Source organism: Erinaceus europaeus, chromosome 7 (assembly GCF_950295315.1).
Source record: "Erinaceus europaeus chromosome 7, mEriEur2.1, whole genome shotgun sequence".
NCBI classification, from domain to species: domain Eukaryota; kingdom Metazoa; phylum Chordata; class Mammalia; order Eulipotyphla; family Erinaceidae; genus Erinaceus; species Erinaceus europaeus.
In genome coordinates this window covers 108,685,809-108,713,481 of record NC_080168.1, presented here as the reverse complement: position 1 = coordinate 108,713,481, position 27,673 = coordinate 108,685,809, and the positions used below count along the sequence as shown (strand labels likewise).

Below are 27,673 nucleotides of genomic sequence, written 5' to 3'. Positions count from 1 at the left end.
GAGAAGTCAATATAAAACACAGTAAGTCTTGTACTATTCAAAGGTTCTCATCCCACCTTTGATTTACTTCTTAGGAACAAGCTAAACAGCGCTGCAGTCATTCAGAAGGTCTGAGCCCTTCATTTTTAAAGGCAGTAGTGTTACCACTCTACAAAGCAGAGATCAATCCACTGTGAAAATCTGGATGAAAATGCAGTACTTGCCAAAATCCATAGGTTAGTATAAACAGGTAAAGAGGGCTGCTGATTATATGAGTAACTTGTTTTCATCACATACTGCTACCCAGAGCTGTATGGAATAATGAGAAAGCTGACAAGAATTATTGTGAGAATATGACCTTTTTCATCCATATACATGTGAATTGGAGGTCTTTATATTGTTGTTGCTTCTAAATCAGAAAAAATATTGTGATTTAAGCAGAAAACTATTGCCAAAGCTTCCCTTACTGGTGATTATCAGTTTACCTTTGAAAGTTCTTGTTTTCCGAAATTAGTATATCACTCTCCCTGGTCTCTGTATGCTAAGAATACAGCACAGGAAAAGTTTGAGGCATAAACAAGCATCCTGTTTGCCACTGAAAACTCTTTTAAACAGAAAAATCCATCTGAGATATTGCCTACATTATTTCTCAAGATACCCATTCTCAGAGATATATCCCAAGTCAGTGTCTGAGAGGCTCTGTAAGAAGCAGAGAAATGTATGCCAAAATGCTAATTATTATAATTCATGTGGATGAAAAAACTTAAAACATGAAAAAGTACTAAGATAAAATATCTTAATTACAAAGACTCATTACAAAATCATTCTACAAAAGAAGTGTAGAAAAAATCAATTATGCATCAAAATCTTCCACATTATCTATGTAGGGAAAACTCTTGTTAGTTTCTTATTCAAAGGGATAACAGATATTTGGATAATAATGAATTTAAGGATCAAAGGCAGATGCCTAGTGGAATATCAAATAAGAACGGGAAAGGAATACAAAGAAAAGGAAAATACAGAACACAATCAGATTAAGATATGTCAAGAATAAATAAGGTGTTGCAGAGACAGCATAATGGTTATGCAAAAAGACCTTCATACCTAAGGTTCAAATGACCAAGGATCAATCCCCAACACCACCATAAATCAGAGCTGAGCAGTGCTCTAGTTAAACAAATAAATCAGAAGTAGGAGAAATTTAAAGAGTCAAAATATATGCTTAAAATGTGAAGACTTCATAAACATTTGGGGTTGAAGACAGAGATTCAAAAATTAATCTCTGGGAACATTTTTAATTTTTTATTAGTGATTTAATATTGATTCACAAAATTCTAAGATAATAGGGGTACAACTCCATATCATTCCCACCACCAAAGTTCTGAATCCCTAGTCCCTCCATTGTAAGCTAAAGAAGTTCTCTTAAGGATGTGATGTGGGTTAACTATTATTTATACAACTTTATGTCTGTAATGTACATATTTGCCCATTTTTCTCTCTAAAAGAATATGGAACACTTCTTCATGAATTTGCATGCCATCCTTGTGCAGGTGCAACACTAACCCTCTCTGCAACACTAACTTCCTCTGTCTCTTTCTAATTTTAGTATATGTGCTGCTGAAGCAAGCACAGGGAACATTTTGTAATTATGTAATACATTCTGTGAAGTGCCTAGGAATAGACTGATATGAGAAATTAGAAGTAGAATACCATTACACAGAAAACACTAAGCTCCCGAGCAGTCAATTTAAAATAATAGAACACTGGCTTTGGCCAATTGGATAAACAGTAATGTATTACCTCATCCTGTTGGATACAATCCACCATGAGAAACTTCTTTATCATCCTCTCCTTTGTCTTTAGATCTACCAAAAGTAAACAATGAAAAACAGGACCAAATTCACTGAGTTTATTTTGATGGGCCTCACAAATCAACCTGAACTCCAGTTGGTAATATTCATCTTTCTGATTCTTGCGTACATGCTAAGTGTCCTGGGAAACCTGACTATCATCATACTCACTCTAGTAGATCCCCACCTCAAGACCCCTATGTATTTCTTCCTCAGGAATTTCTCCTTCTTAGAACTTTCCTTCACATCCATTTTTATTCCCAGACTTCTGACCAGCATGACAACAGGAAATAAAGCCATCAGTTTTTCTGGATGCTTCACTCAGTATTTTTTTGCTATATTCCTCGGGGCAACTGAATTTTACCTCCTGGCTTCTATGTCCTATGACCGCTATGTGGCCATCTGCAAACCCCTGCACTACATGACCATCATGAGCAGCAGGGTCTGCATACAGCTTGTGCTCTGCTCCTGGCTGGGAGGATTACTAGCAATCTTACCCCCAATCATCCTAATGACTCAAGTAGATTTCTGTGTCTCCAATGTGATTAATCACTATTTCTGTGACTATGGGCCTCTCCTGGAGCTTGCCTGCTCAGACACAAGCTTATTAGAACTGATGGTCATGTCTTTGGCAATTTTGACTCTTGTGGTGACTCTGGTGCTGGTAACACTTTCTTACACATACATCATCAAGACCATTCTGAGGATCCCTTCTGCCCAGCAAAGAACAAAAGCCTTTTCCACATGTTCTTCCCATATGATTGTCATCTCCCTGTCTTATGGCAGCTGCATGTTTATGTACATCAATCCCTCTGCAAAAGAAGAAGGTGCTTTCAACAAAGGCATAGCAGTGCTCATTACTTCAGTTACACCCTTGTTAAACCCCTTCATTTACACTCTAAGAAATCAGCAGGTGAAACAAGCTTTTAAGGACACCATCAAAAAGGTTGTGATGTTTTAAAGAAAAACGTAAGATAATGAGTGATACATATCACTTAATAAATGTTCACTGAACATCTGCTATACTTCAAGTGCTGAACTAGCATCTGACCATAAATATGTGAAAAGCATGTATCTTAACTTCAGTCTTTCAGAAATCCAGTTTGATCAAAAGGTGTTTAAACTGAAAACTTATGAAGTAGATTTTACAAAAAATAAAACAATTTTATTAGATATTATTAGAAGTATAGAAATCCATAAGAAGAACAGTTGTAAAAAACTAACTGATTCTTTACCTCCATACCACCTCTACTGACGTCAACCAAACCACTACTTACGCTGCCATCCCACATTATGCCAGTAGTGAATTCTTACTGTGAACTGTAACCAGAGATACAGAGATGTGAGCCTGAGATGTCAACTTCACAACTCTCCAAGCCTGGTGAGATCTTTCCTAACACATGGGACTACCTACATCCATGTTAGACTGGTATCATTTAGCAAAGTTACAGCTACTAGACAAAAACTAGGGTTTAGGGTACTGGGGACAGGTGTACATGTATCCATAAGCAAGGGGGCAATTAGATAATTCAAAGTAACAGCACTCAATAGTCTTCGATGAATAGTCTTAGACCTAATAAATCTGGGATCCTAGTTGAAGTACCTAAATAAGGTATCATAAATTCTCTAATCAATTAGACTTAGACCAAATTAGCTTGATAATCTAGCAGAAAGGCCCAAAAAAGATAGATCTCAATTTGAGTTGGGTTCAACACTCAATGTTTAACTGGGAGACTAAGATCATCAGATAAAGAGTGAACTACAAAAGTTGGATAAGGGCAAGAGACTGGCTCACTTAATAATGGCCCTTTTGGTCAATATCACACCACCTCAACATCTGGGGCATTAGTCAGGGAATCCTTGGATTCCCACACAAATATGATGGACCCAGACCTCTACTGGACAACTGTCTGCACAACCACTGGTCATTTCTATCCAAAGCATCATCATAAGCCCACTTGGGGGCCTTCCCAGGACCTTACCATCATCATAAAGTAGTGATGGTAGGGACTGCTCCAGTCTCTGAAGGGAGGCTGGGGTATCCTGTCCTGCCACTCAAGGAAGACTGGTCTCAAAATGAGTGAAGTCTACAATGTTCCCATCTGTCACCATGAACTGTGAGCTCAGACCAATTGGGACTTAGAGGTTACATCGGCTCTGGTGCTAAATAGATATATACATATATATAGGCCCTGGGTCAGATGGATGAAGGTAAACAGTTAATTTTATCCACATTTAAATTTAAAAAATAGGGAGCTACTCACTGCCCTAATCCAACTTTCTAGCCCTTTTCTCTACTCTGACACCATTTTCTCAGACAATATTTTTATCCAACTTCATGCTAGACATCAAACTCAAGCAAAATTAATACAGACACCTAGAAATGTGCCTAAAATAAGACTTCCTAGCATTCTTCCACCCTAAGATTCCCTAATCTCATCTGCTCTATTTCTACTTTTTGGTCCCTGTTCATTAACCATTTTGTCTCAACTTGTGTCCTGACACCTTCCAGACATCAAGCTGCAGATGCCACCATAATTCCATCCTGACTTCTCTGGGAAGACCTCACCAGTGTATCCTGGAACCTTGCTTCTTCAGAGCTGCAGCCCACTAAGGAGAAATAGAAACAGGCTGGTGGTATGGATCGACCTGCCAATGCCCATGTCCAGTGGAGAAGCAATTACAAAAGCCAGAACTCCTACCTTCTTCACCTCAAAAATAATCTTGATATATACTCACAGCAGGAGAGAAGTGATAGGAGAAAGAGGCTAAGAGGGCCCTGAACTCCAGCTCCATCAGGACCCACAGAAAGAGGAGGAAGGAGGGAGGAGCATTCGGATGTAGTAATAGGGTTTTGAGTGGCTTGGGTTGAAAAAAGGAATGAACCTAGAAGACAAAGGGGGCAATTATGTATAAATCTAGACAGATGTAGAAATGGCAGCCCATGTCTGCAACCTTGGGAGAACCACAGTGGTTTACAATGTAGGAATTGGGGATTCAGAACTCTAATGGTGGAACTGGTATGGGATTATACCCCTGTTGACATGTAACTTTGTAAATCAATACTAAATCTCTAAAATAAAATAACACAATATAAAAGCTAACTATGTTTACAGGACAGATTTGAAATTTAAAGTGCTTATTTATGAAAGCAGGTAGATAAGACCTTAGAGTAACAGATATGCAGAGACTTAATAACAAATTATGGATCTACTGGTGCCAGGTGGTGGCATACCTGGTTATGTGCACATGTTACAATGCGGAAAGACCCAGGTTTGAGTCCTGGATCCCTGCCTGCAGGGGAAAAACTTTGTGAGTGGTAAAGCAGGGCTGCAGGTGTCTCTCTGTCTCTCTTGCTCTCTACCACCTCCTTCTCTCTCAATTTCTGGCTATCTCTATCCAATAAGTAAATAGATAATACCAAAGAAACAAATAAAAATTCAAATTATGGATCTACTTAGGCATTGATGAGTTTAAATTTTTTTAAGAAACGGAGTGATATTAACAGTATTGTTTTTGAAAGAATTGTTTAAAGCACGGGCATTCTTCATCATGGAACCTTGGAAACTACATGGGTATCACTGTATCATTAACATTGACTTTCCTCCTCCTTGCCATTTCTTTTTCAACTGTAAACATTACAGATTTTGCCCATTTGTAAAGGAAAATTAATGAATGAATATTGTATTATTTCATACTATGAGGCAGAGGTTTACAAATTTGGTCAACTTCCATGTCCATTTTCTAGGAATTACAGTTACAATAGGTTTCAGAACCTACTGTTGTTTTTCTCTCTCTCTTTATTTTTCACTACATGAGGGAAATAATTTATAGCACAGTTGTCATGAGTATAGTTTTTCATTTTCCAAGATATGAATATATACACCACTCCCACTACCTGGTTTTCATTGCCTGACATCTTTGTAAATTAATGACAGAGGTCTCCTATTCCCTCTGCTTGGTGGTTTCTGGAGTTTTTTTTTTTTTATGTTGGTTTTATTTTCATCTTTTTGCATTCTTAATATGCCAGAAAGGAAATTTCACGTAATATGGTTCCATTTAAGTTTTCCCAAAACTTTTGCTTTTTTTAGCATGAAAAAGCTGCTTAATAAGACAGAAAATAACACAAAGTATCAGTACAGTTTTAAGTCTATAATGTTACAAAATATGAGTTCTAACTACTGAGAATATATAACCCTATCAGAGCCCAATGCATGAATTCGACAAAACAACAACTTGAATTTGAAGTGGTAGTAGTAGGATCTCAATTTCAATGGAATATGGACATTTTAGAAATCAGAGTATTTTCAAATAGTTTAGTAGTACCCTAAAAGTTGTACAAGGACACAACTGGAACATTAACTAGTATAATCGCATGCTTTATGTGTGGGAATAATGTTGAATAGAATGATGCTCCTAGGCACTTAAAGAGCAAACTTCATGGGCTAGGCAGTGGTGCACCTACCTGGTTGAGCATACATGTTACCGTGTGCAAGGTCCTGGGTTCAAGCCCCCACTCCCCACCTGCATGGGAAAAGATTCATGAGCAGTGAAGCAGTGCTGCAGGTACCTCTGTCTCTCTCTCTCTATCATCTTTTCCTTTTCAATTTCTCTGTCTCTAATGGACAAATTAATTAATAAAAATATTTTAAATAAGAGCAAACTTTATTGGACAGATCATGAAAGAACATTTTCAAAAACCATAGAAAACAGTGAATAGCCTCTCTCCAATATCACTTGTCATTTCCATCAAAACCATCATCAAAGCCCTCTTATGGGTCTCTCCAGCACCTTGCCTTCACTATAAAGCAGCAGTGGGGGGGGGGTTGATAGCATAATGGTTGTGCAAAGAAACTCTCATACCTGAGGCTCCATAGTCCCAGGTTCAATTCCCTGTACCACCATGAACCCAAGCTGAGCAGAGCTCTGGTTTAAAAAAAAAAAAGTAGCAATGGTAGGAACTGCCCCTACCTACAAAGAGAGGCTGGGTCATCCTACCCTCCCACTCAAGGAAGACTGGTCCTGAGATGAGTGCAGCCTAGAATGTTCCCAGAATATGACCATAAACTACAAGCTCTGATTGACAGGGACTTGGCGATTACACAGGCTCCTATGTTAAATGTATCTAAATATGGGCCCTGGATCAGATGGAAGTGCATAAACAGTTAATTTTATTCATTGCTTTTCTTTAATCCAACGTCTCAGCCCTTTTCTCTGCTCTGACACCATCTCCTCACACAATATTTTTGTCCACCTCCATGTTAGCTATCAAACTCAAGCACTACAATAGTCATAGGCCCCTACTAACATACCTAAAATATACTTTCCACATCTTTATACCATAAATTCCCTATTCTCATCTGCTCTATCCCTACTTTTGGGTTCTAATTCATTAATCATTTTGTCCCACTTTATATCTTGCCACCTTTCAGTCACCAAGTTGCAGATGCTATCATGATTCCATTCTGACTTCCCTAAACAGGCAACCTCACCAATGTGTCCCAGAAGCTAACCTCTAGAGAGCCCTACCCCACTAGGAAATGAAAGAATTAGACTGGGGGTATAAATCAACAAGTGAATGTCCATGTCCAGTGAAAAACTTTTAAAAGACAGAACTCCCACCCACTGCACTCCAAAAACAATTTTGGTCCATACTCACAATGACGGAGAAATAATAGGAGGAAGAAGAACAGAAGGCTCTGAGCTCCAACTCCACCAGGACCTGGAAAGAGTATAGGGATGTAGTAATAGGTGTATGTGTGACTTGGAAAGGAAGAGAAGATGGGACCATAGGAAAATACATATAGATATAGACATAGTTGTAGCAGTAATAGTTAACCCATATCTATAACCATATCTAGAACTGCTGTAGCTTACAATGGATGGGAATGGGAATGCAGAACTCTGGTGGTGGGAACAGGGCAGAATTAAATCACTAATCATTTCTTTTTAATTTTTATTTATAAAAAGGAAACACTATTCCTCTTTTTGAACTTCTATTTATGAGTGGGATCATCCCATACTTGTCTTTGTCTTTCTGACTTAGCTCACTTAACATAATTCCTTCTAGCTCTGTCCAAGATGGGTCAGAGAAGGTGGGTTCATTGTTCTTAGTAGCTGTAGTATTCCATTGTGTATATACACCACAGCTTTCTCAGCCATTCATCTGTTGCTGGGCACCTGGGTTGCTTCCAGGTTTTAGCTATTAAGAATTGTGCTGCAGGGAGTCGGGCTGTAGCCGCAGAGGGTTAAGCGCAGGTAGCGCAAAGCACAAGGACCAGCATAAGGATCCCGGTTCGAACCCTGGCTCCCCACCTGCAGGGGAGTTGCTTCACAAGTGGTGAAGCAGGTCTGCAGGTGTCTATCTTTCTCTCCTCCTCTCTGTCTTCCCCTCCTCTCTCCATTTCTCTCTGTCCTATCCAACAACGACAACAACAATAATAACTACAACAATAAAACAACAAGGGCAACAAAAGGGAATGAATAAATAAATAAAATAAATATTAAAAAAAAAGAATTGTGCTGCTATGAACATAGGTGTACATGTATCTTTTTGGTTGGGTGTTATGGAGAACTTGGGGTATATCCCCAGGAAAGGAATTACTGGGTCATATGGAAGGTCTATGTCTAGCCTTGTGAGAGTTCTCCAGACTGCTCTCCAAAGAGGCTGGACCAAATTACATTCCCACAATCAGTGCAGAAGGGTTCCTCTGTCCCCACAGCCTCTCCAGCATTTGTTGCTGCTGTCCTTTTTGATGTATGCCATTCTTACAGGAGTGAGGTGGTATCTCAAGGTTGTCTTTATTTGCATTTCTCTGACAAACAGTGACCTGGAGCAGTGTTTCATATGTTTGTTAGCTTTTTGGATCTCCTCTGAGGTGAATGTTTTGTTCATATCCTCTGCCCATTTTTGGATGGGGTCATTTGCTTTTTTGGTGCTAAATTTGCTGAACTCTTTGTATATTTTGGTGATTTGTTTCTTGTCTGATGTATGACATGTGAAGATCTTCTCCCATTCTGTGAGGGGTCTCTTTGTTTTTGTAATAGTTTCTTTGGCTGTGCAGAAGCTTTTCAATTTAATACAGTCCCACTGATTTGATTTTGTTTTAGTCTTCCTTGCAATTGGGTTTGAATCATCAAAGATGTCCTTGAGGTTTAGGTAGGAAAGTGTTCCATCAATGTTTTCCTCTAAGTACTTGACAGTTTCTTGTCTAACATCCATTTGGAGTTGATTTTTGTTTCTGGTGAGATAAAGTGGTTCAGTTTCATTCTTCTGCATGTTTTTTCTTTCTTCTTTTTTTTTTAATAAAAAAGAAACACTGACAAACCCATAGGATAAGAGGGGTACAACTCCACATAATTCCTGCTGGTGCTTATGTGGGTGGCCTCGCAACAGAGGTAAGCCACTGGCTTTCCCATCACCAATTCTAGGGATCACATGGTACAGAAAGAACAGCCAGGAGAAATTCAGTTATGAATTTCCAATTTATTCAGAGAAAGGACAGGGGTTATATAGCAAAGTGGAACAAAGAACATTTTTCACATATGTCAGTAATCACAGGTTTTCAAAAGGTCAGTACCCCTATGGTGAGGAGAGCTAAAGAATGACCGGAATTGATGAGATACAAAAAGGTCAAAACCAACACAACGATTGCCACCTCAACATGCTTCACTTCAGACTGTGTCCAGAGACTTCACGTGTGGAATGACAACCCTTCAACTTCATTACTCGGGTGAGACCTTTCCTTTCATAGTATACTCTAATTTCATCTCAGGTGGCTCACTTTCTAACAAAGTCCCAAAACCTAGATATACACCAGTTTCTGTGAGAGAGAGCATATGTTCACACGTATCCGTAAACTACTGCAAAATATATACCTGAAAGCAGAAGTACACTAGAGTTTGCAGTGAGTACCCCCCTAACACTTCCTCTCCACTGTTTCAAGCTTTGGGTCAATGATTGCTCAACAATTTGTTTGGCTTTGTATGTTAACTCTCTTTTCAGTCGCCAGGTTCCAGATGTCATCAGGATGCCGGCCAGGCTTCCCTAGAGTGAAGACCCCACCAATGTGTCCTGGAGCTCAGCTTCCCCAGAGACCCACCCTACTAGGGAAAGAGAGAGGCAGACTGGGAGTGTGGACTGACCAGTCAACGCCCATGTTCAGTGGGGAAGCAATTATAGAAGCCAGACCTTCTACCTTCTGCAACCCACAATGACCCTGGGTCCATGCTCCCAGAGGGATAGAGAATGGGAAAGCTATCAGGGGAGGGGGTGGGAAATGGAGATTGGGTGGTGGGAATTGTGTGGGATTGTACCCCTCCTACCCTATGGTTTTGTTAATTAATCCTTTCTTAAATAAAAAATAAAAAAGGTCAAAACAATTAGTTTCTGTGAGACAAGAAACGTTAATTATCTAAAGGTGTTATGAGAAACATGGTTGTTAAACCAGCAGAGTGAGATAAAGCAGAGAATGGCAGAGTATTGATGTAAGTCATAATGACAAAGAACCTAGAAGAGGTGTGTGTGGGTCTCATTGATACGTTACTGGCAAGGCAGTGTGACAGAGTACTGAAGCAGGCAACCATTTGGTTTGTAGCAGGGGAATGAGCTAAGTGTTAGAAGTTGCAGGTCTCTGTGAAGCCTGGGAGACTGACAAAAGGGAATTCAAGTCAGGAAAGAGTTTCCCGCCAAGCTCTATCCCTGAAAGGGAGAGACTGACAGGTGGGGTTTCTTTTCAGACTTCCATCTCAAGGATGGTGGAGTTCCCCTATACTCTACCATGCTTTCACATAATCCTACAAATTCCCACCACCAGACCTCTGTATCCCATCCCCTTCCCTCATAGCTTTCCCATTCTTTAACCCTCTTGGAGTATGGACTCAAGGTCCTTGTGGGATGCAGAAGGTGGAAGGTCTGGCTTCTGTAATTACTTCTCTGCTGAACATGGGCATTGACAGGTTGATCCATACTCCCAGTCTGCCTCTCTCTTTCCCTAGTAGGGGGGGGGCTCTGGGGAAGCAGAGCTCAAGGACACATTGGTGGGGTTGTCTGTCCAGGGATGTCTGGTTGGCATCATGCTAGCATCTAGAACCTGGTGGCTGAAAAAAGAGTTAACATATAAAGCTAAGCTAGTTTTTTACTAATCATGAACCTAAAGGCTGTAATAGTGCAAATGAAGAGTTGGGAGTCTCCTTTTAGTAGATAGCTAGTAGGCATAGTTATATTCCAAAAGGCCTGTGGCTATACTAGTTTTTTTTTTTCCCTGAGCCTGAAATCTGATATGCAGGTGGATCCAAGTTATTGTCTGGGGAGATCATGTCATGGCTGGAAAAAGGACCAGAAAGCTGGATCAGGGAAGAGAGTGGCTCCCAAATATTGGAAAGGTGTATAAATACTGTTGACTGTAAACCCCATTAATTCGATGTGATCTGGGGCCCATATTTAGTTTAGGAGCCTATGTGACCTCTGCATCCCTATAGAACTGAGCTCGCATTCTGTGGTCATAAGTAGGAACATTTCAAGATGCCCCAATATCAAGACCCATTTTCCTCAGGTGTAGCATAGAGTATGTTGTCCAGCCTACCTTCGGAGGATGGAACATTCTCTATTGTTGTTGATCCAAGTTGAGGGCAAGGTCTTATGGGGGCCCACAAAGGGGTCTACTTTGTTGTTCCTGATAGAGATGCCCGGTTACAATGGAGAGAGGGATTTATTTGAAGTCTAGGCCCATCATGTCTGTTTGGGAGTCTCACGACTCCCCATATAGGACTCTAGCTGATGGGGTGGCTTCTGCATGTTTCAACCCAGTTTTCCCAGCACCATTTACTGAAGAGAGTGTTCTTTCTCCATTTAATACTTTGGGCCCCTGTATCAAAAATTAGATTCCATAGGTGAGGGGGTTTAGTTCTGGGCTTTTAATTCTGTTCCACTGGTCTCTGTGCCTATTTTTGTTCCAGTACCAAGCTGTTTTGATGATGTTGGCCTTATAATAAACTTTTGAGATCTGAGAGTGTGATGCCTCCATTTCTGTTTCTTTTCCTCAAGATTGTTTTGGCAATTCTAGGTGTTTTCTGGTTCCAGATAAATGAGTGTAAATTTTGTTCTATTCTCTTGAAGAAGCTTAGTGGAACTTTGATAAGTATCACATTAAATTTGTATACTGCTCTGGGGGGAATATTCATTTTGATAATATTAATTCTTCCAATCCATGAGAATAAATTTCCTTTCCATTTCTTGGTATCATTTTCTATTTCCTTGAATACTGACTCATAGTTTACAGTATACAAGTCTTTCAGTTCTTCGGCCAGGTTTATTCCTAGGTATTTTATTAATTTTTACTGGTTTTAAAGGAAAAGACAAAAGAAAAAAAAACAGTGGGTACTATATAATATTTTGAATGGCAGGTCTTTTATGTAAAAGATCAGTGATGACTTTCTATTTATTCTAAGTCCAATGAGTCATTAATTAAAAGCAAAACTAATAGCAGGAGAAACACATCTGAATCATTAAGATCCTGAAAATTTATGTTTTTGCCAGAATTTAGATGAAGTAGAAGAGAATGCTATAGACAGTGGTTAAAAGTTGGCCATTCTATTTGATATAAATAAGGCCAGCTTATTCCTATTCCTCTCATTGTCCAGTAGTATTCCTGGGTAACCAGATCAGCACTGATTTTACAAATAGAGCCTATCAGAATACAAGGCAGCTGACTGTTAGAACTGAACTGCCATCAATCCCATTGTTCCCTATCTCTGAGTATTCTGAGACAGGAAAGTAAAGTGCTTGGTGTAAGTTAAAATTTAGGATCACCTGGAACCTGGTGGCTAAAAAGAGAGTTAACATATAAAGCCAAATTATTCACTAATCATGAACTTAAAGGCTGAAATAGTGCATATAAAGTGTTGGGGGTCCTCCATTTTGTAGATAGTTAGTAGGCATATTTTAGTTATATTTCAAAGGGCCCATTTCCCCAGAGCCCAGCCCCACTAGGGAAAGAGAGACGCAGGTTAGGAGTATGGATCGACCTGTGAACGCCCATGTTCAGCAGGGAAGCAATTACAGAAGCCAGACCTTCCACCTTCTGCATCCCACAATGATCTTGGGTCCATATTCCCAGAGGAATAAAGAATAGGAAAGCTATCAGGGGAGATGATGGCATATGGAGTTCTGGTGGTGAGAACTGTGTGGAATTGTTCCCCTCTTATCCTATGGTTTTGTCAGTGTCTCCTTTTTATAAATAAAATTAAAAAATAAAGTAAAATTTAGGATCACTAGCCAGGGTTTCACCCAGTCTTCATAATATAAGCATTCAAAAGTGTTTTGATGGAATGTGAGAAATAATTCAAGCAGTAGGTCTCAGGCCTTCTATTGAGCTCTAGTCTCAAATTTCAACACCACACTGGAGCAACATATCAATTCTATGAATGTTGGAACAATGCTATGCTGTCTTTCCTCTCTGTGTTCTCTCTCTCTCTCTCTCTCTCTCTCTCTCTCTCTCTCTCTCTCTCTCTCCCTCCCTCCCTCCCTCCCTTCTCCCCTCCTTCCCTATCCCTCCCTCTCCCTTTCCCTGTCCCTCTCTCTTCCTGCAAAGGGAAAACTTTACAAATGGCGAAGCAGTTTTGCAGGTGTCTCTCTGTCTCTCTTCCTCTCTGTATCCCCTTTCCCCCTCCATTTCTGATTCACTCCATCCCATAAATAAATAAAGAGAATAAAAATTAAGATAAAAGAAATATTCAAACAGAAGAATAAATCAACTCAGAAAGTTGAAGTAAACAATAAGGAATTTTAAAATAATAGTACAGAGGACTAGAATAAAATTCAGTCCTTACATGTGTGAAGCTCAGTTTCAGTCCCCACCACTATATAAGACAGAAAAATGTGCTGGTGTCTCTTTCTCTCTCATAACATAGATCTTTTTAAAATGTCCATGGTTTGGGTTTTCCCCCTTTATATTCTGATTGGGAGGTTAATCGTTTACAGTACAGTTGCTGGCACTATATATAATATCTCACCTCACCAAGAGGTGTCTATAAAACACTCCCAGCCCCAAATTAAGTCCTTCATCTCATATTAGGACCTGAAAGTCCTCTTCCCCCATCCCTCTCCCTGTCATACATCCCCAGAGTCCTTTGCTTTCGTACAATACACCATATAAGTTCAATTTTTACTTTATGTCTCACTTTCTTAACTTCTTCCCATGAGTGAGGTCATCCCGATTCATCTTTCTCTTTCTGGGTTAGCTCACATGATTCCTTCAAGCTCCATCCAAGATGGAATGAAGAAGGTGAATTCATTATTATTTTTATTATCTTCCAAACTATCAAGGACACAGAAATACTCTCTTCCATTGTCTATGAAGTCAACATCACTGTGATACCTAAAGCCAACAGAGCACACACACAAATACAGATGGATATCTTTGATGAATATTAATTCTAAGATATTGCACAAAATTCTAACCAACTAGATATATTAGAACATTAAAAAAAAAACTTTTCATCACAGCCAAAGTGATTTATCCAAGAAATGTAAAGCCAGTTCAATATACATAAATCAAGAAGTGTAATCTTCCATATCAATAAAAGAAAATCCAAAACCACATGATTATTTCAATAGATACAGAGAAAGTCTTTGATAAGATTCAATACACTTTCATGATCAGAACACTACAAAGAAAATGGGAATAAATGGAAAATTCCTAAATCTAGTTGAACCTATATACAGCAAACCTACAGCCAGCATCATACTCAATGGTGAGAAACTGAAAGTATTTCCACTTAGAGCAGGTACTAGACAGGACTGTCCATTATTGCAGTTACCATTCAACAGTAAGTCCTGGCCATAGCAATTAGGCAAGAGAAAGGAATTAATGACACGCAGGTTGGACAAGAAATCAAACTGTCACTATTTGCAAACAATACGACAGTATACAGAGAAAATCCTAAAGAATCCAGCAGGAAACTCCTGGAAATTATTAACTAATATAGTAAGGTAACAAGTTAGAAAATCAATACAATAAAATTAATGACATTTCTCTATTCAAACACGAAGTAAGAAGAAGACACTCAGAAACAGATTCCACTTACTATAGCAGCAAAAGCAATGGGACACTGTCCATTGAAGTTTCACCTGTGTTACCCCTTGCTTTGCTTTCCAGATGCCCCCCCATGAGTGCTTTTGTGTCATATAAAAAGGGGTTTGATTTAGGCATCAACTGCTTATAAAAGTCCTTAATCTCCACAAGCCTTGTTTGATCTGCCTGGGGTCATAAAAGCACTATGTAAATTGTTGTTTTTAAGAGTCATAACAATATAAAACATCAAACACCTAACAATCTGACCAAAAATTATAATTTTGTAACAATGTTAGAATTTCTCATCACAGCTATTTCCTCTAGGATTCTACTGTTTTTATTACATATTTGAAAATACAATTTTTGTTGTTGTCCCCAGGGTTTCACTGCTCCGGATCATTTTTATTTTTCAGATAGAAATACAGACACATCCTGGAGCTCAGCTTCCCCAGAGACCCACCCTACTAGGGAAAGAGAGAGGCAGATCGGGAGTATGGACCGACCAGTCAACGCCCATGTTCAGCGGGGAAGCAATTACAGAAGCCAGACCTTCTACCTTCTGCAACCCACAATGACCTTGGGTCCATGCTCCCAGAGGGATGGAGAATGGGAAAGCTATCAGGGGAGGGGGTGGGAAATGGAGATTGGGTGGTGGGAATTGTGTGGAGTTGTACCCCTCCTACCCTATGGTTTTGTTAATTAATCCTTTCTTAAATTAAAAAAAAAAGAGAGAGAGAGAGAGAGAAAAGAAATACAGACACAGTGGGGGTAGATAGCATAATGATTATGCAAACAAACTGCCATGCCTGAGGCTCTGAAGCCCCAGGTTCAATCCCCCACACCACCATAAGCCACAGCTGAGCAGTGTTCTCATTAATTTAAAAAAAAAAAGAAAGAAAGAAATACAGAGCCACCTTAGCACTGGTTTCCTTCACTGCCACAGTATTGCCATATGGTATACAGGAGGCTCAAACCTGGATAGCAAAAACATAGCAAAGCAGGTGTCCTCCTAGGTAAGCTATCTCACTGGTCCCAAAGAATAAATTTAGTTTCAGTAAACCTGGTTTTCATTTCTATATCTAAGTGTGAGAGATTTTCTAAGTTTTTATTTAATATTTCTGAAATATAGAGAGCAAAAGTCAAATTTTTAAAGAATTCACCTTTGTTTAAAAACCCCTACAGCATCCAGAAAAGGTTTTCTATTCCTAAAAACCACCAAAACTTTTACCTTCAGAGTCCTTCCCCTATACTTGTTTCTGTTGTTAACTGCTTTGTAACAAATTATCCTGGATCTAAGCACCTTAAAACAATTCATTATGGTTAATGGTTCCAGAAGTAAATGGGATTAAGTGGCTACTTCCATCTTGGCCTCTCTCTTTTGTTATAGTCGAACAGCAACTGGAGTTGGAATGATAACAAAGCTGGACTGGGCTTTTTAACCTAGGTGGCTTTTCCAGTCTGGCACCACATTTTAAAATGCCTAGTGAGATGAGACTACAAACATCTGTTGATAGCTGCACCATGGGACAAACTTGGGCTTCCTCACTACACAGTATTTTCAGGACACTCAGACAGTTCACATGACACCTGCATTTTTCTAGAGCATGTGCTCCAAAAAAGGAAGTAAAACCGTATGCCTTCAGTCATGTAACTTCACTTCTAATGCATTATCTCTGGTTTTTTTTTTTTCTTTTTACTTACTCATTATTGGATAGAGACAGAGAGAGATTGAGAGGGGAGGCAAGGTAGGAGTGAGAGGGACAGAGAGACATCTGCAGCCCTGCTTCACCACTTGTGAAGCTTTCCCCCTGCTGGTGGGAACCAGGGCCTGGAACCTGGGTCCTTGCACATGGTAATGTGTCCACTTAGCCAGATGTGCCACCACCTGGCCCCCTAATGCAGTCTCAAGATCAAAAAAGAGTCTTGGACATAGTCAAGTTAAAAGGGAGAGAAAAACTACACTTCATGATGGAGGAAGTGGTGTTCAAAGAATTTGAAACAATTGTTAGTCCATAGCTACCAACCAAAAAATAATAATAATAAAATAACTACATCCATTCACCACACCCTTTAACAGCTCTACTCTTTTGCAAAAAAGTGAACTCTGATGTTCAATGTTTCACCAACAATGTGATACATTATACCAATGATTTCTGTACTGTCTCTTGACTTTCTAGGTATTCTTACAACTAATATTAGAGAAAGAGGAAATCTATTAATAAACTTTAAAGGCTATATATTTATATTTTTGGTAGCAAGGATCTTGCCATTTGTCTTTGTCATTACTTTATTTTCGTATGGTTTGTTAGGGAAATAACGGTTTACACAGCAGTTGTTGTCACAGAGGTGCAATTTCTCATCTTTCCATAGGTGTCTTGCACACCAATCCCAGCACCAACTTGGGTCCTCCTCCACCACAGTGCATAATGTATTCATTGAAAGAGACAAGAAATATTATAATAATGTAATTTTGTACAACTTATGTATTTTTATTGTGAGGCAGCATTGACAAACCTGAAATCAAGACAAAGGTGGCATTTTATTTCCTAAAAATGTATTAGTTGTCCTATTGTAAAGAGAATTTTCAGGCCACAATTGACTGGGTTAAATGCATAAACAGTGAGAATATGGATGAAAGAAGACTACTCTCTCACTCACATGGCTTCAATTTCCATCCATAGTCCCATGGTAATTTCTTATTTATTTTTTTATTTTATTTTCCCTTTTGTTGCCCTTTTTTTATTGTTGTTGTAGTTATTATTGTTGTTGTTATTGATGTCATCGTTGTTGGATAGGACAGAGAGAAATGGAGAGAGGAAGACAGAGGGGAGGAAGACGGGGGGGGAGAGAAAGATAGACACCTACAGACCTGCTTCACCGCTTGTGAAACAAGTCCCCAGTTGGTGGGGACCCAGGGGCTCGAACCGGGATCCTTACGCTGGTCCTTGCTCTTCGCACCACGTGCACTTAACCCACTGCACTACCGCCCAACTCAAGGTAATCTCTTTTATGTTCATTTGAGTTCCCAATATACTGTCCTGTTACTTCTTTGACTGAAACACAAATCTCCTAAGAGTGTCATGTAAAGATTGCTTTACTTGTTTATTTCTTAGAGTATAAATGAAGGGATTTAACAAAGGGGCAACTGATGTAGTAAGCAGAGAAACTGCCTTATTAAGAGTCACTTCATCCTTAGCTGAAGGCTTGACATACATAAAAATGCAGCTGCCATAAGTGATGGAAACCACAATCATGTGGGAAGAGCAGGTAGAAAAGGCTTTTTTCCTTTGATGGGCAGAAGATAATCTTAGAATCATCCTAATGATGTAGACATAGGACAGAACTACACAAACCAGGGTCACTATGAAGGTCAGCACAGCACAGGCTATAACCATCTGTTCAATGAACCATGTGTCTGAACATGAATTCTTTAGTAGTGGAGAAGCATCACAGACAAAATGGTCAATAACAGAGTCACAGAATTCCAGGTGGACACTCAAGCTGAGAGGGGGGAGAATAATCAAGAAGCCAGATACCCAACAACATAAGATGAGATTCCTGCAGACTCTACTGTTCATGATGGTCACATAGTGCAGGGGTTTGCAGATGGCTACATAACGGTCATAGGACATCACAGCCAAAAGGAAAAACTCAGTAGCTCCAAAGAGGACAATAAAAAATATTTGACAGAAGCAGGCATTGATGGTGATAGTTCTGTCCCCACTTGATATGATGTATAGGTATGTGGGGACACAGGCAGTGGTGAATGAGATTTCTAAGAAGGAGAAATTTTGAAGAAAAAAATACATAGCTGTTTTTAAGTGGGAGTCCACCAAGACAAGAATGATTATAGTCAGATTCCCCATTACACTTAACATATATGTGATCATCAGAAAGATGAAAACGAGAATCTCCAGTTGTGGGTCATCTGTCAATCCCAGTATGATGAATGATGTTACAGTTGAGTGGTTTCTCATGACTAATGTCATGCTCAGTCTTCCCATGAAACTCACAGAAATCAGATCTGAGGAGCAATATCAAAATATGAAAGAATTAAAAAGTGGAAGTTCCTGATAGTCACTGTAAGAAGACTCTTGCTTTCTCTTTCTTTTTTCACTATCTTTATTTATTTGTTGAATAGAGACAGCCATAAAAGGAAGGGAGATATAGAGAGACAGAGACAGATACCTGCAGCCTTGTTTCACCACTTGTGAAGCTGTCCCCCTGCAGGTAGAGAATCTGGGCCCTTGTGCATTGTAATATGTGTTTCCAACCACCCCTCAGTCCCAAATCTTCCTTTCTCTAACACACCATTAATCCATTGATGGCTTATGTGGGCTTATGAATTCCAAATTTCCAATGACTATAATTCACTACTGTACCTCCTAATACTATGATGTTCAAATTTCCCACATCACAAGGGTTTCCTTCGATCTGGCTTAACTTTGTAACTCATCTTACTATTTGAGGGCTTTCTTACTTTCTGGCCTAAAAAGATGTTTCATGCTCACATTGTACCTACTCTGCCTCGGTTCTGGATCAGTCAACATAGAAGAATATCTAATTTATTTTAGTGCATAATGGATATCCAAAATTTGAACTCTAGGTAAGCTCACTGCTATTTATTATCTATTTATTGGATAGAGACAGCCAAAAGAGGAAGTTAAAGTGAAAATGGCCTCTAGATGGAGGGGAGTTTGTGACAGCAACTGAGGTAAAATGAAGGGCACCCAACTTAGATAAAAGTTACACAGAATATCCCAGTCTGTTATAAGCTGTTGACAGTGTCTACTCAGTATCACCTCAGTCAAATCAGTGAATTATAATCAATGTATTAGAATTAGATCCTGAACATGTTTGAGTCACAATGAGAACAGAGGGACTAGAAAGAAGAAAACTCATACAAACTGAAAGATCTGTAGACTTTGGTGCAGTCTCTCTCTCCCAGCCTGCCTGTCCTTGACCCCTGAAGAGGCATATTTTTGTTTGGTTTCACTCACTACCACCTGAGTTTTTTCCCTCCTGTACACAAGTCTCACTGGTCGAATAGAGTCATTCAGACTTTAATGAAGAAGCAATGCACACAAGGAAATGGGATGTGTATCTCTATCTTTGCAGAAACTGGAGGTAATAAAGCACTGACAGCAACAGTGGAATCTTCAGTAGTCTCCCAACAGCAATGCAGTGAAGTTCCTGGTGCTGAGGAGCAGTAATAGAAGAAAGGTCTCATAGTAGAACAGAAAAGTGTCTCTTCACTGGGATACCTACCTCTGTTTTCCACTTTAAATTTTTCTGTTTTTTAAAATATATATTATTACTGATTTACCAAGGATGAGCAAAATTATAAGGCATCAGGAGTGTAAGTGTGTGTGTGTGTGTGTGTGTGTGTGTGTCCCCAGATCCACCATAAAATTCATGTGCCCCTCCACCTGTCTACCACTGCCACTTCACCTCACTTCCAGTCACTCTGATAACCACCACAGTTTGTGGTTGAGGTTTGACACTTCCTTCCATGAAGTTTGGCCTTACACCTGGATTTACAGCCCTTCCAAGATGCCTCTGCTCTATTTCACAGCCATTTTACTAAGTTCCTTTTTAACATATATTTGAGGTTTAAAATTAATCACAACTAAATGCAGAATCTAACATCCAAGGGTGGGTGCTACAAAGAAGTGGTGAAGAATTCAATTAAGACAAATATTATTGGATCAGTAACAAAACTGAAATATAAATTATATATTAGGTAAGATAGCTGCATCAAAGTTAAATTTATTAAAGATGATAACAGCATTGTGACTTTATAATTAAATATCCTTTTTCTTAGAAAAAAAACTCAGAGAACTATCTAGGGATATAAAGTATCACGATAGATGTTTTATCCTCAAATGTGTTATGAAAAACTTATTAGAAAGGTAAATATGAAATGATAAAGTGAATAGGATAAAATATTAACAGTAGATACATCTGGGCATCCATATGTTTGGTACAACTGTTAATTGTGAAAATATTCTGTGAATTTGAAATTATTTACAAATAAAAAACATTTTAAGGGAGTCGGGCTGTAGCACAGCGGGTTAAGCGCAGGTGGTGCAAAGCACAAGGACCAGCATAAGGATCCCGGTTCGAACCCCGGCTCCCCACCTGCAGGGGAGTCGCTTCACAGGCGGTGAAGCAGGTCTGCAGGTGTCTATCTTTCTCTCCTCCTCTCTGTCTTCCCCTCCTCTCTCCATTTCTCTCTGTCCTATCCAACAATGACAACAACAATAATAACTATAACAATAAAACAGCAAGGGCAACAAAAGGGAATAAATAAATTAAATAAATATAAAAAAAACATTTTAAAATAAAGTAAAATAATACCTCATCCATAGTCTATCACCTCATTTTTCTGCTATATTTAACAACAAATTTCCTTCAAAGAATTACTTTTAACTATGATGAACTTTTCCTTGATGTCCACTCTTTTTTTCTCTCCTGTAAAGATTTTTATTATTATTGGAACACTAATACTTTGTTTTTAAATTAGATTTGGAAATCTCAGTAATGTAAAATATTAACAGTTTATAAGTGCTAAATATTGAAATGTTATTATGGATAATTGAAACAGAAAATATGTTATTAGGGTTCATTTCATTTCTCTTTCTTTAATAGCACTAGTGTAATTTTTTAATTTAATTTTAATTTTTTTTACCAGAGCACTGCTCAGCTCTGGCTTATGATGGTGTGGGGGATTGAACCTGGGGCTTTGGAGCCTCAGAAATGAGAGTCTCATTGCATAACCACTATGCTATCTACTGTCTTGGAAGTTTTTTATAGCCAATGAGGTTTATATTATATTCCTCTTCACTAGAGTTGGTATAGTTTTTTTTTCCTTTATTGGTTTATAGTAGACAGTAAAATACAGTAGTTTATACATGTGTAACATTTCTCAGTTTTCCACATAACAATTCAAACCCCTCTAGGTCCTTCTCTGTCATCATGGTATAAAGTTTCATGTCTTCTCCCATTAGAGAATTTAAAAGAATCCCCATAGGACCCAATTAGTCTGGTATCTAAGTAGCTTTCTCTTTTATTAATATATTTATTTATTTCCCATAGTATGTATTCCATACATGAAGGAAATAAAGCATTCTTCTATCTTTGTAACATGAGTGAACAGTATTAACACCCAATAAGTAGAGTTCCCAGTACAATGCCAAATTTGCAAATATTACTACCTGTACTTCTGAGAAAACTTGATGGCAGATAGATGATACTGGTGGCAAATTATGGCAGTATTTTTTATTTAATTCTTACTATTGATAATTAAGATAAGTGAATTTAACAGATATATTAACAATTCCACAAATAAATAAAATAAAAATTTTTAATTAAAAAAATAAATAAAAATTCCTCAAATTATGCTATTTCATTGAATTTTTTAAAATTTTTTATTATCTTTATTTATTGGATAGAGACAGCCAGAAACTGAGAGGGAATGGGGAGATAGAGAGGGAGAGAGTCTGCGAGACACAGACACCTGCTGCACTGCTTCACCACTTGAGAAGCTTTCCCCCTGCAGGTGGGAACCAGGGGCTCGAACCCAAGTCCTTGTGCACTTGTAACCAGTGCGCTCAATCAGGTGCACCACCACCCGTCCCCCATTCAATGTTTTTTTTTTTTAATTAGAGTATTAATGAGAAAAAAAGCAATCCCGGTCAACAGTAGAGAAAGCAGATAGAATTGGAGACCCTGGTTTTGTTATATATTAATTTTTTAACATTTTTATTTATTTACTTATTTTGAATACAGACAGTGGAGAGGGAAGGGTGAAGTATGGGGAGGGGAGAGGGAGAGAGAGAGATATTTATTCCTAGGGCTGTATCAACCTATCAACCTCCACGCCCAGCGGAGAAAAAGTTACAGAAGATAGAACTCCCACCTCCTGCACCCCAACAACAGTTTTGGTTCATACTTCCAGAGAGGAAGAAATGATAGTGGGAAGAAGAACAGAGGGCTCTGAATTCCAGCTCCCCATCAGGACCCAGAAAGAGAAGAGGAAAAGGAGAGGGACATTTGGAAGTACTAATAGGTATAGGTGTGACTTGTAAAGGGAGAAAAGATGAGACCATGGGGGAAAAAATGGACTAATATATAAAAATGTAGACAGCTGTAGAAATAATAGCTAACCCTTAACTGTAACCTTGGGAGAACTGCTATAGCTTCCAGTGGAGGGAATGAGGATACAGACCTCTGGAGGTGGGAACAGTGCAGAATTATACCGTGTTATCTTATAATTTCATGAATCAATATTAAGTTACTAATAAGAAATTTTTTAAAAGAAACATGGTGTAAAAAACTTTTATATAGTATAACATAAATATGTATCTTCTCCATCAGTTACAAATGGAAAGACATTTTACAAATTAAATGTCCCGTACTTACCTTTGACATTCTTTTTATTTTATTCAGATATTGAACCGTAAATGACTTAATAGAACCTTCCACTGATCAGATATCAGTAGGTGCAAATAATTGCATTTCTAAGTCCTTGTCCTTAGGAACCCATAATCACTATGAGTAAATATAAGCTTTCTGAATCACAAGGTATACCATACAATTTTTAAATGATGATGCATTCCTGAGCATTATAGGTAACTAAAGGGAAGAGAGCAAGGCTCAAGTACCAAAAGAAATAAAATTCCCCTCCAACTCTGCACAAGTGGGGTGTTCTGATTTTCTGTGAGCAAACAGATTCTTACATTAAAGATTCTCTTTATTTCCTTCATTTGCATTAGCCTGGGGGGGGGGACAAAAATGTCCTAGGAGGCACCAAATCAAAAGTCTCCAATGAATTTAAAATGTAACTTATTTTTGAAAAAAAAATCTAACTCAAGCACTAATTGGGCTAGTGTCCTTAGAGAGAAAAATGTAATAATAGCAACAAAGTTAATCCAAGTGTAGAAAATTAAGGTTCTCATAAGTGAGAACTATTCTTCATATTTATTCACACAAATTTAAGGAATGCAATGAGTTAGAAGACAGTCTTATCTAAAATTACATACACAATTTATATATTTATATATATTTATATTTATATTTATGAGGGCTGGGCGGTAGTACACCTGATTAAGAAGAAACAGGTGACGTTCTCGTTAAGGTACAAGCAGGCGCAAGTTTGCTAGTACGGGGTTGGAGCCCCTGCTCCTCACCTGCAGAGGGAGAAACTTCACAAGTGGCGAAGCAGGTCTGCAGGTGTCTATCTTTCTCTCTACCTCTCTATCTCCCCTCCCCTCTCAATTTCTCTCTGTCCTGACAAACAAAACAGAAAGAAGAAAAAAAAATGAGTGCCAGGAACAGTGGATTCATAGTGCTGGCACCAAGCCCCAGCGATGACCCTAGTGACTATTAAAATATATATATGTAATGAAGAAAAATAACAAAGTAGAAAAGAAACACTCAGAAGCTAAATAATCCATAAATAAATGTTACATTTCTAGCATTTGCCCTTCCAAGTGTCATCCGCATTTTATACACACATATATTTTAAGTGTAATATTGCAAACGTATTTTACCTACTATTTTACATAAGATTTATATTGAACATCTTTCAATATAAACTATTTCAATACTATTTCACTATGGAAAACTATCTACATTTCTCAAAATAAATAAATAATGATAAGTGACGTAGAAAACATGGAGGGAAATATTAGACAAGCAATCTCTGACTCTGTGAGAAATATGGTGGTTATGGGGGATGAGCACCAGACGTTGGTGGAGGACACAGTAACTTGCATATATCACAGATGGATGTGAAACAAAACCCCCAGAATCTTGTAACACTGCAAAACTGTCAGATCACTGATAATTTTTAATTAACAATACAACTACCACATCATTCAGAAAAATACCTGTAACCCATGTTCATAACAGTATCATTTACAATAGTTATAATGTGGCCCAGGGAGATAATCCATTAGAGCACAAGATCTGTATGACTGAGGGCCTAACAGAAAATTAAAAACTAAAATCTCTAGTTGTGGGTGATGTGTCAATCCCAGTATGATAAAGGAGTTATAGCTGAGTGGTTTCTCATGACTAACGTCATACTACTGCTCAGTCTTCACATGAAAGTCACAGAAATTGGATCTGAGGAGCAATGTCAAAATATGAAAGAATAAGGAAGTACAAACCCAGTCAACTGTACTTTCTTCTCTAGCTAGATAACTAGATTTTGATGAAGGAATTCCCTCAGCACCAATGAAGCATATCACAGAGAAGCTAAACTCATGTAAAATTCCTCTTTACAATTACTCCTGCTGACATTGTTTTAAATATCCCAGGATAGCATCACAGGAAAAACAAAGTTCTGGGATAGGGTGTGCAATCCACATGTTGAGAGCTGCTGTGTAAGAAGCCTGTGCTTTCCAAAATCCACAAAAAAACGCTTAGAAACACCCTGGACTGGTGGAGCCTACTTTCCTGCATGCTTCTCTCAATCCAAATCAAATATTATTGCATCCACTGATTGCAACCCAATCAACGCAACGAGTGTCACCCCAGAGCATGCTTCACTTCAGACTGTGTCCAGAGACTTCAGGTGTGGAATGACAACCCTTCAGCTTCATCACTCGGGTGAGACCTTTCTTTTCATAGTATTCTCTAATTCCATTCCAGGTGGTCCACTCCCCAGTAAAGTCCCCAAACCTAGATATAGTCCAGGTCTCCTGAGATAGAGCATATGTTCACATGTGCCCATAAGCTAGGGAAAAATATATACCTGAAAGCAGAAGTACACAAGAGCATGCAGGGAATACCCCCCAACACTTCATCTGCACTATTCCAGTCTTTAGGTCCATGATTGTTCAACAATTTGTTTGGCTTTGTATGTTAACTCTCTTTTCAGCCACCAGGTTCCGGATGCCAGCACAATGCCGACCAGACTTCTCTGGACAGACGACCACACCAATGTGTCCTGGAGCTCCACTTCCCCAGAGACCCACCCTACTAGGGAAAGAGAGAGGCAGACTGGGAGTATGGACCGACCAGTCAACGCCCATGTTCAGCGGGGAAGCAATTAAAGAAGCCAGACCTTCCACCTTCTGCAACCCACAACGACCCTGGGTCCATACTCCAAGAGGGATAGAGAATGGAAAAGCTATCAGGGGAGGAGATGGGATATGGAGATCGGGTGGTAGGAATTGTGTGGAATTGTACCCCTCTTATCCTATGGTTTTGTTAATGTCTCTAATGTCTCCTTTCTTAAATAAAAAAAATAATGATGATGAAAAAAATATCCCAGGATAGTCTGATTCACAGCATTATTTCCAATTCATTTTTTCAAATTCATACTTGAGTTGAGATTTCCCTACTGTATTCATAGCTGACCATTCTTGAGATATATGTTTTGAGGACTGGAGAGATATCATAGAGGTTATACAAAAAACTCATAGCATTAACTTCCACTAAGTACAAATTTGCTAAAGAACTTTGTCAAGCTAGATACCATAACAAAAAAAAAAAAAAAAGGAGCAATCACTTAAGTTTGTCAGACAGTTTGCAAGTGATTGTAGGCTCTGAAAAAAGGGTGATACAGTAAATGGGATGTTTCTCAATGGTAAATAAGATAAACAAGATATAAATAAATAGCTACTTAGCAAATAAAAGACAGGAATATACAAAGAAAAAGAAAAACTGAGAGATTAAGAAGGTTTTATCTTTATGTCAATCAAACTATGTACATGAAACAACACCAATTTAATTATTCATAAAATGATTCTTGTCCACATTTTCATTCTATAGATTTGCATGATCAATAAAGAATCTGAGAAGCAACTGTGCCTCTTCATAAAATATCAAAAGCAAATAAACATTATGAACAACAATTTGTTTTTCTAGAGCAAATCATGATAGCAAATACCATCTCTGTAAATTACCAGTGGAAATGTACCTAACTTGAAAACATTCCAAAACTTACCTTTGATGTTCTTCACTGGAAGCTATACCATAAAATGCACTAGAGGAGTTCACAGTAAACAAAAACAAACTAGCAGGGTCATCTAAACACATCCCTACCCCCTTGACCCAAGACCTATACTCAGATATATATTCACAGACTTATAAGAAATATCATAATAATTTAAAATAAGGAAAATTTTATGTGTATTCTGGACAGGTTAATTCAAAGCATAAAAGAGAGTTAAAAAAAATCTCTGGTCCTGCAAAAGCAATTGCCCTGATTTTCTCTGGATAGATTTTATACTTATAGCCTGTTTACTTCTTCCCTCTGCAGTAGGTATGCAGAAAACAATGAACACAAAAGTTCCTGAAAATTCTGATTCAAATAACTAAGGGGGAGTCGGGCAGTAGTGCAGCAGGTTAAGCGCACATGGTACGTAACCGAGCGTTAAGGATCCCGGTTCGAGCCCCCAGATCCCCACTTGTAGCAGAATCGTTTCACAGGCAGTGAAGCAGGTCTGTAGGTTTCTATCTTTCTCTCCCCCTCTCTGTCTACCCCTCCTCTCTCCATTCCTCTCTGTCCTAGCCAACAACAATGACATCAATAACAACAACAGTAATAACTACAACAATAAAGCAACAAGGGCAACAAAAGGGAATGAATAAATAAATATTTTTTTTAAATAACTAAGAAATTTTCATTTTACTTTGGGAAGAAGTCCAGACCCAAGCACCAATAGGAGAAATGTCCTTAGAGAGAAAATGATATGATAGCAACAAATTCAGTACAAATGTAGAAAATAAGAACCCAAAGACACCTCAGAAGCCTGT

At 38.5% G+C, this 27,673-nt stretch overlaps 2 protein-coding genes and 1 pseudogene across 2 annotated transcripts; 1 reads left to right on the top strand and 2 right to left on the bottom strand.

Moving 5' to 3' along the window:
• Positions 1 to 1,481: 1,481 nt before the first annotated feature.
• Positions 1,482 to 1,609, bottom strand: LOC132539641 (U6 spliceosomal RNA; annotated as a pseudogene).
• A 251-nt stretch (positions 1,610 to 1,860) lies between these two features.
• Positions 1,861 to 2,790, top strand: LOC103109081 (olfactory receptor 6C4). Its single transcript, XM_007518087.1, has one exon. The coding sequence runs from the start codon at positions 1,861 to 1,863 to the stop codon at positions 2,788 to 2,790; it is 930 nt and encodes a 309-aa protein (XP_007518149.1).
• A 14,835-nt stretch (positions 2,791 to 17,625) lies between these two features.
• On the bottom strand, positions 17,626 to 18,891 carry LOC103109080 (olfactory receptor 6C2-like). Its single transcript, XM_007518086.2, has one exon. It carries the CDS (start codon positions 18,889 to 18,891, stop codon positions 17,944 to 17,946), a length of 948 nt encoding a protein of 315 aa, XP_007518148.2. The 3' UTR covers positions 17,626 to 17,943.
• Positions 18,892 to 27,673: the final 8,782 nt, after the last annotated feature.